The sequence below is a fragment of the Clarias gariepinus genome, chromosome 24 (genome assembly GCF_024256425.1).
Source record: "Clarias gariepinus isolate MV-2021 ecotype Netherlands chromosome 24, CGAR_prim_01v2, whole genome shotgun sequence".
NCBI classification, from domain to species: domain Eukaryota; kingdom Metazoa; phylum Chordata; class Actinopteri; order Siluriformes; family Clariidae; genus Clarias; species Clarias gariepinus.
The window spans coordinates 21,177,835-21,192,141 of record NC_071123.1 but is presented as its reverse complement, the minus strand read 5'-3'; the positions used below and the strand labels follow the sequence as shown (position 1 = coordinate 21,192,141).

At 37.8% G+C, this 14,307-nt stretch overlaps 1 protein-coding gene across 1 annotated transcript; it reads left to right on the top strand.

The window, feature by feature from the left end:
- Positions 1–266: 266 nt before the first annotated feature.
- On the top strand, positions 267–14,307 carry LOC128511920 (trichohyalin-like). Its single transcript, XM_053484971.1, has 5 exons — positions 267–489; positions 11,008–11,972; positions 12,054–12,282; positions 12,510–12,581; positions 12,989–14,307. The coding sequence occupies exons 1-5, from the start codon at positions 267–269 to the stop codon at positions 14,305–14,307; spliced, it is 2,808 nt and encodes a 935-aa protein (XP_053340946.1).

Below are 14,307 nucleotides of genomic sequence, written 5' to 3'. Positions count from 1 at the left end.
GATTTTATTAGTTTGAACCGACAGAAAGAGATAAAGATGGCGACTGCAAGCAGTAAGTTACATTTACAGAGATAAATTTATCTGTATTATTTATTGAATATTAAACTAACTGTTTGTGTGTGTGTGTGTGTGTGTGTGTGTGTGTGTATGTGTGTGTTTCCTACACAGATGAGTTTAAACTCATTGGTCCCAGTGATATAGAGTTGTATAATCACTCTGCTGTGACTCTCTCGTGTCGTCTGTCTCCTGAAATCAGTGCTGTTAACATGGAGATCCGGTGGTTTAAGGAGACAGACTGTGTTTGTGTCTATAAGAACAGACAGGTGACAGAGGGGAGACGTTACGAGGGCAGAGTGAGTCTGTTCACTCAGGAGCTGGAGAGAGGAAACGTCTCCTTACAGCTGAGAGACTGTACACGGTCAGATTATGGACATTACCTGTGTCAGGTCACTGATGGAGACAGAACAGAGGAGATTACAGTAGTGATGGGTAAGTGTTCCTGAACTCCACACTGTATAAACTCTACATCATCATCTGTGCTTCTCATCTCAGTACATGAAACACACACTCAGTATTCAGTATGAGGTTCAGTATACAGGGTGCTTATGTGGAGTGGAGTTTATTTTAGTCCAATAAACAGTGAGTGTGTTTTTCACTCTGATACACACCTGCACAAGGGCCTAAAAGCAGCTTTTAAAAATACTAAATAGTACAAATACTAATTAAATAGTGATTGATAAGTGAATCACATGTTACTTTTCCAGCTAATCAGGGATTCGTTCAATATAACTTTACATCAGAGACATTTTTACATCAGAGAGGAAATTGAATTACACACTAAATGTGGCCTTTAGATTGTTAGAGTTATTTGATATTTAATAGAACAGATAATAAATATAGTGCTGAGAAACCAAACACACACATTGAGGTTAAAGTGAGACATACATTGGACTACTGACTAACCTCAACTAACCTCAACTATAACGAGTAACTATTAAAAAATGTAAAAATGTTAGTTGGTCTGGATAAGTGTGTCTGCCAAATGCCATAAATGTAAATGTCTGATGTTTGAGATTTTTAGAGTAAGAATATCTGACTAGTGGTTAATAACAGGTGTATAACAGTCCAGAGAACACACATTAGTTAGTAAGGTATCTGACTTGGCACACACTAATGCACTGTGTACACACTTCTCCACTTCTATACGGCTGTAAATTAATAACAGAGACTAATAACAGGAGTTACAGCTTTTAGTGTTGGACTTGTGTTTTACACAAATCAGTCCACAAACTGATCCACAAGTTCACTCAGCTCCTGATTCTGCATTGGCATCAGATCCTCTCCCTGATGAATAAGGTGGCGGCTTTGCTCTGTGGCAGTAAGAGAGAGGCAACGGCTAAGGAGCGAGGAATTGGTTCAATCCACCATTTCAAAAGATTAATATGATACAGCTCAGTGCTTTTGCACATACCTGGCTGTTGCAGATGATAGTTTACTGGCCCAACTTGTTCCACAACGGTTAAGGGTCCTTGCCAACGTGCCATAAACGTGAATGTAGCACTGGGGAGAAGCAGCAGTACTCGATCGCCCACCTTACGCATGACTGAGCCGGCTGGTCGTAGGTGTGCTTCTTCTTCTCTTGTGCCTTTTGCAGGTGCCGTCACATGATAGGGAGAACTTTGTTGATATTTAAATCAACCTGAATGGTGAGGGCTGCTCCTCAAAGGCTTCCTTGGCACACATCACACTTTAGTTTTGACATGAATGGCGTACCTTGGTCTGTGAGTACTTCTTTGGGACGGGTTTAGCAGGTGCTGTACACTGACCGGTGGGACAGTCCTGACAGAAGTCACATAACTCCACATTGAGCCCCTGCCAGTGAAATCTGTCCTTTATTTTCTCGATAGTGTTTTGCACCTCCCAAGGTGACCTCCAAAGGGTGTGGAATGTTCCAGGTGCATCACAATGTGGATTGTAGCCTGTGGGACGACCTGAGATCACATTCAGATTCACAGTGTTTTGTATGATTATGCATATAAGGCGTCACAACACACTCTTACAAGTGAAGCGCACTCTTACAAAGATTCTAAATATCTACAGGGAAACCTTGGATTACGAACATAATTCATTCCAGAAGTGTGTTAGTATTTCAAAACACTTGTAAATCAAAGTGAATTTCCCCATAAGAAATAATGAAAACTAATTCGGTCCACAGCCCAAAAAAATTAATAGATAAAAATAATTAATACAAAATATGAAGTAAAAATAAAACAAATTAACCTGCGCTTTACCTTTACAAAGAATCGCGAGAGAGCAGTGCGTGTGTGTGTGTGTGTGTGTGTGTGTGTGTGTGTGTGTGTGTGTGTGTGTGTGTGTGTGTGTGTGTATGTGTGTGTGTGTGTGTGTGTGTGTGTGTAGTGGGCCGTGGATTTGCACGTGGCATTACAGTTAAAGCCTCGCACTTCATTATGGGAAATTATTGACTTTGGAAAAGTAAAGATGTAAAATTGCGTCAGAGACAGAAGCGTTGTTACATGGAATTTGTCAGAGTGGAAGTTCTTTAGTCTTTAATAGTCTGGTCTGAGCTTTAGGCAGAGATCACTCATGTAAGTAAGGCACTGCACATAGCAGTCTCACTGGACTGAAGTTTTCAACAATAATTTTCTCTGCACATCTAATGACAACTAAATGAGCTGCTTATTAGAGTTCAGGAGGAAACACCACCGGAAACGGAACTAATTTATGGTGTAATAATAACTCTAATAATAATTATTAATGCTGTAACTTCCATATTTTTTTCCTGATACAGATAGAAATGTGAATGAACGTGGTGATGCTCAGCATTTTCATTCGATATGACGTGTCTTATTCACCAGTTGATCACAGATGTGTGTTACTGCACCGTGTATTTAATTGTTTAATTATAAATAATATATTATTCACTATGTTGTTATTTTAATAAAAGTATTAAACTTTTAGCTGAACATCTTTAAACTAAAAGCAATTAATGAAGATATTCTGACTGTAAATTATATATTTTTCTCTTTATATTGTATCTAACATTTTATTTCTTTCTGTTGTTTCACACGACACCTTCAGTACCGGTAAGTAAATAACTCGACTTCACACTAATGATAAACACTGATATTTTATAAACTTTTCACGTGTATTAGATTTTAATTCAGGATTCAAATAGAAATATAAAAGCATACACAATCATATAAGATTAAAAAATATATATTTTACAAGTGTCCAAGTACGATATCGGCATTTTATTTTATTTCAATAAGAAGTCAGTCATAATTGTGTTCTGATATTCTGTATATTCTGTAACACGGGTCTCACGAGGGGCTGAACCACACATAAATACTCTGCACTGTTCAGAACGGGCAGGTCCACAGGCTGCTACCCCACGGAGTTCTGAACAGGCCAAGGCGCGGCCAGGTAGACACGCGGTTGCCAGGCAACGATGCGGTAACGTAATCAGCATGAACGCAAAACATCTGGTGGTGTGTTTATTTAGGGTCTGATACCTCCGCACTTCATGCGATCATTAAGGTAGCAACGGTACGGTATAAGGGCCAAAGAAAGATAGAAAGGAAGATAGACAGAGCGTTCTCAAGAGAGGGAGAGAGGCAAAGACCCAGCCTCTGTCTCCCTAAGACACCCACGTGAGAGAGAGAGTGAGAGAGAGAGAGAGAGCAACACGTCTCAGTTTTCTCTCTTATAAATCCTCAGTAAGATCGAAGGCCCTGAGAGGATTATTGGTAAATACATGCAGATATCAGAAAATAGTATTTTCCAATAAATCACAAGATATTTCTGTTCCTTAAGGGGAACTAGCGGTATATTAGCACAATGCTACATTATACAGATTTACTGTGTGTGATGACTGATTGTTGTCTAGTTTTCCTCTCTTTTATTAAGACACACATCAGCTGTGTTTTAACCAGAGTAACAGTTACTTTCACATTTTCACATGGAACAATTCACATTTGTAATCATGCATTAAATCTTCACTCTCTATTATTTACTTTCACAGAGGCAAAGAGGTGAGTATAAAGTCTTTTCTCTGATAGTGATGTGTTGATGCTGCATGAATAATATATTTATTGTGCAGATGAAATAGATTGGACTGTGCTGTGTGTTCAGAGTGCAATAGCACATAGATATATGAGCATCATGAGCATAGTGTAGTGAACACAACAGACTGTGATCGCTGGCAGAACATTCATCATGCTGTTGTCTAGTTTATCATTAGTGTTCTACACACACACACACACACACACACACACACACACACACACACACACACACACACACACACACACACACACACACACACACACAAATTTGACCTACACACTGATCCTAATAGATAAAAGGTTCTAAGTGTGTTTACAAATGACACACACACATTAGTGAACAATCTCATCATATTAAATCAATTTATTTATGAAGACAGAAGAACATGGTGATGCTTCTACTTTATTCACAACTTTTATTTAATAATTTAAATATTAGCTATAGATAGATGATTAACTATCTGTTATTATATTTACTAAAAAGAAGGTGTAGTTAATCATCTTTGTACTGAAATCACAGTGTGAAGATTGTAGTTTTTCTCATTATATTTTATCTAACATTACATTTCTCTCTCTGTTGTTTCACACGACACCTTCAGCACGGGTAAGTAAATAACTCGACTTCACACTAATAATAAACACTGATATTTTAGAAACTTATCACGTGTATTAGATTTTAATTCAGGATTCAAATATGAATATAAAAGCATACACAATCATATAAGATTAAAAATATATATATTTTACAAGTGTCCAAGTACGATATCGGCATTTTATTTTATTTATATAAGAAGGTCAATCATAATTGTGTTCTGATATTCTGTATATTCTGTAACACGGGTCTCACGAGGGGCAGAACCACACATAAATACTCTGCACTGTTCAGAACGGGCAGGTCCACAGGCTGCTACCCCACGGAGTTCTGAACAGGCCGAGGCGCGGCCAGGTAGACACGCGGTTGCCAGGCAACGCTGCGGTAACGTAATCAGTGTGAACGCGAAACACCTGGTGGTGTGTTTATTTAGGGTCTGATACCTCCGCACTTCATGCGATCATTTAGGTAGCACCGGTACGGTATGAGGGCCAAAGAAAGATATAAACGAAGAAAGAAAGATAAAAATATAGAAAGAAAAGGAAAGACAGAAAGAAAGATAGACAGAGCGTTCTCAAGAGAGGGAGAGAGGCAAAGACCCAGCCTCTGTCTCCATAAGACACCGATGTGAAAGAGAGAGAGAGAGAGAGAGAGAGAGCAACACGCCTCAGTTTTCTCTCTTATAAATCCTCGGTAAGATCGAAGGCCCTGAGAGGATCTAAAGTTTATTTATAGTTATCAGAGCCCCATCCGTTCTCGTGTATTTGGTGGAGCTCTGTTTATTTTTTTGTGTTTAGTTTTTTTTTTGTTTCCTTTTCCTAATTAATAATCCCACGCCATCTCAAAACGGGAAGGTCTTCCCATCCGCATCATAAGCACTTTCACAACCTCCTGTTTCATTCACCCCCTCTGAAGCCCTTCGTTAGGGCTCTTATAAACATCAAAATATCTCATGGTGCGGCTCTCCATACCGCACCACGTAACATATTCCTTCATGTACTACAATAGCACATAGATATATTACAGAATATTTAACTATAGATTTAAAATACACAGGGGGAAATGCACATATACTGACATACTGTATATTGGTAAATACATGCAGATATCAGAAAATAGTATTTTCCAATAAATCACAAGATATTTCTGTTCCTTAAGGGGAACTAGCGGTATATTAGCACAATGCTACATTATACAGATTTACTGTGTGTGATGACTGATTGTTGTCTAGTTTTCCTCTTTTTTATTAAGACACACATCAGCTGTGTTTTAACCAGAGTAACAGTTACTTTCACATTTTCACATGGAACAATTCACATTTGTAATCATGCATTAAATCTTCACTCTCTATTATTTACTTTCACAGAGGCACTCGTTCGGTGAGTATAAAGTCTTTTCTCTGATAGTGATGTGTTGATGCTGCATGAATAATATATTTATTGTGCAGATGAAATAGATTGGACTGTGCTGTGTGTTCAGAGTGCAATAGCACATAGATATATGAGCATCATGAGCATAGTGTAGTGAACACAACAGACTGTGATCGCTGGCAGAACATTCATCATGCTGTTGTCTAGTTTATCATTAGTGTTCTACACACACACACACACACACACACACACACACACACACACACACACACACACACACACACACACACAAATCTGACCTACACACTGATACTGAGAGATAAAAAACTGAAGGTTTTTATTGGATTGTAATTTCATAGTAATAACTCCTTTATAAAGTTACTGAGACTGACTAATATTACAAAAAGTCACACACACTAATATTACATTTGATCACGCTCTTTCCTTATGGTGTGTAATGTGGTGGATAATTCCTGTGTATAAATGCTTCCTTATGCTCACAGAGCCCAGCGTATGTCCAGGACATCTGGGAAGAATAATGATGTATTGATGTAATAACCTGGTCATTCAGTACATTTAATTAGATTATTTTTGTTCTGATTAGCCTCATTAACAAGTGGTTTTCTGATAGTCACACAGCTGTTTAGTCCCAATCCTGTGAGCTCTGTGATTTTTAATGTCATTTTAGTGAGGATTTTTTTTTAAATGATTTAACTTTTCCAAGTGTTTGATATCTGATCACGTTCGTTTATGATTTTTTTCAGTTCATATTTTTTTCATGAAGTTTACAGTTTTTTCTTTTTTGTCCAGGTAGTGTACTGTATATAACTTTAGTGAGAGAAGTGAGTTAGAGAGTCCACGCTAGATAATAGTGCATGAAAGAGATTATAACAGAATGTGAGTGAGTGATTCAGTAAATTTGTTTCTTACAGAGTTAATATGATAAAGCTAAAGCCATTTCTTTTCCAAAATCAGCAGAGAAACAGAAGAGAGACAAACTAATGCAGGACAAAACGTATTTACTGAGAACAGACACAGAATGTTTATATCTAATACTATTCCATATAATACAGAGACATTTACAAAAATTACCAAAGCATTTTTAGGAATCTAATCAAACTTTCTTTGTATTTTTGTCAGATTATCAAGTAAAAGACGTCCGTGTTCATCAGGTGAGTAAACTGTACTAAACTATTAATGTTCATAAATCTCTTACTGATACTAGCAGCTTAAAAACTTCTTAAATTGTTATAATAAGTCTATTACCCAGTGATGGGTTACTATGGTTACAGCTCACAGTGATGGTCAGAAAAACTATCACACGACTGACACATTGAATAGAAACATGGACATTGAGCTGTTTGTTAATGACATTTAACAGGCAGGATGCAAGTACAGATTAATATGTTAAATAAAAAAGTTTTTCCTTTATACATTAAACACATGTGAACTATGGCTGTGGCTCGGCTACAAACTAAAGGCTAATGCTAATGATCGTGCTAATGCTAAACCTAATACAAGCAAACAAAACAAAATACATTACTAACCCTAACCCATTACTTAATTTTAATTTACTGAAAACCATTTTATTAAAATCTGTAGGGCAAATTTAATGTCACTTCAGAGAACAAATCCATGACAAACTCTCAGTGTCTGAATTGTGTTGTGTGTTTTAATCATGGCTGACTGATGGTCATGAAAGTATAACAAACATTAAAAAGAAAATATTTATTGTCACAATTACAACAAACACAATCAGTGTCGTATACGTATATTATTCAGGTTAGTGTATAATGTTAGTCATATCACCTGTCACACACACACACACACACACACACACACACACACACACACACACACACACAGTGATGTGAACAGAGAAACACTTCATGTGTATTTAACACTTTATGTACATACAGTATGGAGTCAGGTATAAAACCTTCACACTGATTTATTCCCTTCTACAGAGAGACAGAAAATGGACAGAAGATGAGAGAATGAAAATGAAGAACTCGGCTCTACAGACTGGTGAGTGTGGAAGGAGCTACAAAAGTAAACACACCTGATCATGTGTTGTACAGTAAAGTGTTCAATAGTGAGATCTCCAGTAAGCATCTCAAACTCACAACTTTTTTCCCACACTCTCTATTATTATATTCTCTATTATAAACATTATTTAAATATTATAGAGAAAGCACACAGAAAGAGTTTATGGAGGAGTAAAAACTTAGTGATATTCACTATGCACACTTAACTTTTAATATCTGTAACTATGAATTAATCTAAGTCACACGTTTTAAACTCAAGGCGCTGGGTCCAAACACACCTTAAATGGGATTCAGTGATTGATGCCAAATCCTGAAACACATCTGAAACACATCACCCAGTGTACAGAGCAATAAATACAGTCTGCTGGGGAAAAGAAAAGATGAGAGAGAGACAGGAGACTAAGTACATGTCAGTTCCTAACAGAGACAGTCCTGTGTGAGTTCTCCATAAATCTCTTAATGTTAGATATTTTTGATGTTGGGGAATTTTTTTTTTTTTTTTAAAACAACAACAAAAACAGCATCAATATATTTAATGTTATCACTTGATATTTCTTTAACTTGATTATTGATTATTTATTTAACAGTTGTTTACTTTGTTCTTCTTTTTTAAGACTTGATGCCTAGTTTAATAGATGTTAATTACCAGAAAAATAAATAAATAAATAATTAAAAATTAATAGTTGTAGTTCATGGGCAGTTAAATAATGTTAAATAATGCTTACATGTACTGGGTGTGATTTGAGTTTGACATCCTGCTCTAAAGCTGGCGTTCTCACCCAGTGGGGCGTGGCTGTTGTACTGTTACATTAGAATATCAGTGCCGATGGACACATCATCAGATAGAGACAAATGTTTTGCCACTAGCTAGCTAATGTTTGGACACAGTTACAAAATGGAGAACTTTTTGAAATAAAACTATGATGTGGGAGATAAACCTGTGCTAGTGAATGCTCCAAGACATGTACTGTAATGTATTCAGTGACGGTAAATACATTAATTGTGTATTTATAGTGGCAGGCAGTGTGTTGAATGTTCTGAAATCATGTCAAATGAAGCTAAAAAACCATCAAAGCTCAGAGACACTTAAACACAAAGCACCCAAGATGTGTTGGGAAGCCAAAAGAATATTTTATAATGAAAAGGGTCGTGTTTCTGGCACAACAGAAAGTCATCACAATATTAACAGTGCAGTCAGAAGCGTTGTTGAAAGATAGTTATTTGGTTTCTGCTCATATAGATGGAGCTTGTTTTGTATAAAGGTTAAGATTTGTGCAGGGAGTTAATGGGGAACCCACTGCAAACACAATTCAGTCCATACCACTGTCTACTGACACCATGAGCAGAAGAATTGTTCTCATGAGTGATGACATTGAATGTCAACTTGTGGAAAGAATAAAGACACGCCTATAATTTGCCATATAGGGGGACAAGTTCACTAACGTTAGCAACACTGCTTTATTGTTAGTTTTTGTTAGATTCCACATGGACAGTAATTTGCGAGAAGATTTTTTTTTTTGCAAAGAGCTTTACACAAGAACAGTGGCTTACAGATAATGTTATGAGTTACGTTGATGATTTCTTCACTAAAATAGGGCTTGATTGGAAATACTGTAATGGTGTTTGCACAGACAATAAGCTAAGATGATGACAGGGATACATCGTGGTGTTGTAAAACAGATCCAAAAAAGAACCTCTGACACCAAGTGGACACACAGTCTCTTACTGTACATAGGGAAAGTCTAGCTATAAAGCAGATGTCACCAGAACTGCATGAAGTCATGAACGTGTCTTTGGAAATGGTGAACTATATCTATAAAAATGCACTGAACTCAATGTGTTGTGCAGCTCTGTGTGAAAGACTAGATGCAGATCATCTGCAGTTCTTGTACCACTGAAATGTATATATATAAATATAATGGCTTTCAAGAGGAATTAGAATTAAGAGAAGTTATTCTTTGCAACAGAAGAGTCAAGGAGGGACGATTTGTCATGTTTTCATTCCTAAGTAAAAGTCTGGAAGCCTCACCTCATGTCAACATATCCAGTATAACCCAGCATTAGACTCTGTTGTCACAAAAGTTTGCAGTTTTACTTCTCAGTGGACAAAGAATTGTTTGGTTTTTGGACCCTTTATCTGTGGATTCTGGTTCAGAAGACATGATTCTGTCCACTGTGTTGGAAGATAAACTGAAGGATGAATCAGCAGACAGCAGGCTGAAGCTTCAGTTCAAACAGGTTGACCTTGATTCATTCTGAATACAACCTGACAGTCAGTGTCCATTCATGTCAAAATGGACAATCACATTTCTGTTCCCTTTTACAACCACCTGTTTATATCAGTCAGAGTTTCCATTGTGACTGTCAGAGAATCAAAAGCACAAAACAAACTGAATACAACATTGAGTGCTACTCTGCATGCCAGCCTCTCACCCGTCCCACCTAGGCTTGATCTCCTTATTTCCAAGCAAGTCCAGGTGTCTCACTAGTGGGAAATGGAATATTTATTTTAGTCGTTACAGCTGACGGTGGCAAAACACATTACAGTCTAATTTATTATTTATTTTCATGTTATGCTTTTTCTTTATTTTGGGCCTTAAAATTCAAAAGGTTGAGAAAGTTAAAATTAAAGCTTTTGAACATTTAGCCAGTTTTAAACTGACCTACATTTGGGTATATAAAATGTGATGATATTATAATAAGTAAGAGTGTAAAGTACCTTTATGGTTTTACTATACTAAAATCAATCAGTCAATGTTTTTAATTAATTAAATTGCTCACTTTAGTTTTTCTAATAAATAATTACATATTGTAAATTTGGCTTTAGTCATAACAAGCTGTACTTCTGTAACTGATGACTGATTATGATCACATTAATCATTCAGTTCACTCTTCTGCTTAATATTTTAAAGACCCGAAGGAAGCATTAAAATCTCTGGAACATAAAGACCAACAGCTGGAGGATTATAAAAGACAAATAGAGAATAAAGATACAGAACTGAGAAACAGAGAGAAAATCATCGAGGAGAAAGACGCACAACTCAAAGATACAAATACAACACTAGAGAAGACGAGTAAAGAGCTAGAGGAGAGAGACAGAGCTCTACATGAGAGAGATCAACAACTGAAACTGAAAGACACACAGATACAGGAGACACAAATACAAGTGGAGGAAAAGGACAACAGACTTGTGGAGAAGGAGAAAGAATTAAATGAGAAAAATGGAGAGCTGAAGATTCTAAAAGAACGTTTAGAGACTAATGAGAAGACTCTTTCTGAGAGAGACGCAGTGTTAATGGAAACTAATAATAAACTTCAACATGCTACTGAACAAGTTAAAGAGAAAATCTCACAACTGGAGAATATGAACAAACTGCTGAGTGAGAAAGAAACACAGCTAAAGAACACAGATAAAGAGCTGGAAACCAGTAAAAACAAACTGGAGACACTGGGACAGGAGCTGCAGGATGAGAAGAGACAACTACAGGAGATGATGATCGTACTGGAGCAACAGAAAACTGAGTTAACAGAAAAAAACAAAGAGCTTAGAGGGAGAGAGAGACTTCTAACTGAGAGAGAGACACAGCTAATGGAGAGAGACAAACAGCTTCAGGAGAAAGACAAATACCTGACAGAAAATCAAAAAATGCTTCAGATGAAGGACAAGACACTGGAAGAGAAGGACACACTGCTCAGAGAGGTGAAAGAAGAATTAGATAGAACAAATCACATGTTAGAAGAAAATCAGTCTCAGTTGAGAGAGAAAGAAAGACAACTGGAGAGTGTAATGAAAGAGCTAGACACCAGTAAAACCAAACTGAAGGAGGGACACAAAGAGCTGCAGGAGAAGGACAGACTTTTAAATGAGAGAACTGATGCACTTAACATGAAGAATAAAACACTGGAAGAGAAGGACACACTGCTCAGAGAGGTGAAAGAAGAACTAGGAAGAACAAAGAGGACATTAGAGGAGAATCAAAAAGAGTTGAAATACAAAGAGAGACAAATGGAGAGTGTGGAGAATGAACTGGAATCCAGTAAAAACAAACTAACTGAACGAGACAAACAGCTTCAGGAGAAAGACAGACTTCTAGAGGAGAAAACACAGCAGCTGCAGGAACAGACAGATCCAGAATCATCAGCCCCCATCAGGAGAAGAAACAGCAAGGAAGGGTTACATCCATATAGTGAGTAATTTGTTACTTGTATTAATTAAAATAAGTTTAAAAAAAAAACATCAGTACAACTAGTAAATCTACACCTAATAAATCATATGTAAGAACATGAAATATACTGTAATGATACTTAATGATGCAACTCTTCAGCTACTGTAAGGAAGTGTAATTTAAACAGTGAAAGTGATTAATTATAGAAGAATGTCTCTCTCATTCTGACTGGTTCTGATGTTTCCTAGTGAGTGGAGAGACTCAGGACTCAGCAGCACCAATCAGGAGAAGAAACAGTATGGAGGGAACTCGTCCTTCATGTAAGTGATTAATGTTAGTTGTTCACTGTGTAACTCAACACTAGTTTAGGGGTAGATGTATATAAAGAGACAGAATAAGCAGATTTAGACACTTAATTAGATTACAGTGAAAAGATCAATATTGTAACTCTAGCATAAAACAGTATTAGTAACTAATAATGAGAAATAGAAGCACATGTTAGCCTTCACCTGCCATGATTGGTCTCTGTCATGTGATAGGGCAAAGATCACTCATGGTGGGGGGGGGGTTTGGTTTCCAATAACACAAACGTTTAATTCTAGTCATACAGTCCATAGCCTTTTCATCATTAATGTTCAGACAGGCCACCACCGTACTCCAGAGAACAATATAATCACCACAATGCAGTAAGTGATTCTGTATTAAATTATTTATTCTTTATCATTAGTAGGTGGAGAATCGTCTAGTCCACATTCTCCAGTGTCGGTTCCTGTAGCAGAACTGAGGCTGGTGCTGCTGGGGAGGACGGGGTCTGGGAAGAGTGCAGCAGGAAACACCATCCTGAGCAGAGAGGAGAGGAACCAGGCTGCTACATCTACAGCTACATCTACATCCACCCAGCAGAGTGAGAGCACACAGGGGGAGGTGGCTGGGAGGAAGGTGACTGTGGTGGACACTCCTGACTGGTTCTCTCCTGGACTCTCTCTGGAGAAGCTGAGACATGACGTGGGACTCTGTGTCCATTTGTCTGCTCCAGGACCCCACGCCTTCCTCCTGGTCATACCTGTAAAGCAGTCTACAGGGGAGGAGAGAGGGATGCTGGAGAAAATGGAGGATATTTTTGGAGAGAGATGTTGGAGAAACACCATGATCATATTCAATGTCACTGATGAACTTCAGAAGAAGAACATTGAGGAGTTTATTCAATCAGGAGACCAGGAGGTCCAGAGACTGGTGGAGAAATGTGGGAACAGGTTTCACTGTCTCAACATTAAGCAGAGTGGCGATGGTTCTCAGGTCTCAGAGCTGCTGGAGAAGATAGAGAAGATGGTGGAAGGAAGCAGAGAGAAATTCTACAGCAGTGAGATCTACCTGGAGACAGAAGCTCAGATTAGAGTGTTGGAGACTAAGATCCTGAGGGAAAGAGAAGAAAAAAGAATGAGAGAGGAAATTGAAGTGAAGGAAAAAATAGATAAGGAGGTGCAGGACTCTCTGAGAAAAATGGAAGGAATAATCCAGGAGCATGAAGGAGACATCAGACAACTGAATGACCGAACAACTGAACTGGAGAGAAAGATGAAAGAAGAGAGAGATGAAGAGAAAAAGAAAGAACTTGAGAGGGAGCTGAAACAAGAGGTAGACCGAAGGGCAGAAATGGAAGAAAAGGTGAAGAAACTCAAAGAAAAGAGAGAGAGGGAGAGGAGAGAGATGGAGGAGAGGCACCAACAGGAGATGGAGGAGATCAGGGAGGTGTATGAGGGAGAGGTCAGGATGGACCTCATAAAGATCATCCTGCCTGAACTCCAGAGAAACATTTTGGCCTCTAAAACAAAGATGCAAGAAGAGTTCAACAGACAGATGGAGGAGAAGAACAGAGAGCTGGAGACTCTTGAACAGAAACTTTCAGATCTCACAGAGACTCACAGTCTGTGTAAAGAGGTTTATGGGAAAACTGTGAGCAGCTCAGAGTCAGAGAGAGCAGCTGTAACAGGAGAAGTGTCGAAGGGAATCTTTCAGTCATTGACTGACTATTTTGTCACTGGATAA

What these genes read in the sequence shown, in the direction of transcription:
- LOC128511920 (XM_053484971.1), top strand. Translation starts at nt 267, where the DNA reads ATGGAGATCCGGTGGTTTAAGGAGACAGACTGTGTTTGTGTCTATAAG. An exon ending in GGAGATTACAGTAGTGATGG is followed by an intron (nt 490 to 11,007) that starts GTAAGTGTTCCT and finishes AATATTTTAAAG; the next exon opens with ACCCGAAGGAAGCATTAAAA. An exon ending in GGAAGGGTTACATCCATATA is followed by an intron (nt 12,283 to 12,509) that starts GTGAGTAATTTG and finishes GATGTTTCCTAG; the next exon opens with TGAGTGGAGAGACTCAGGAC.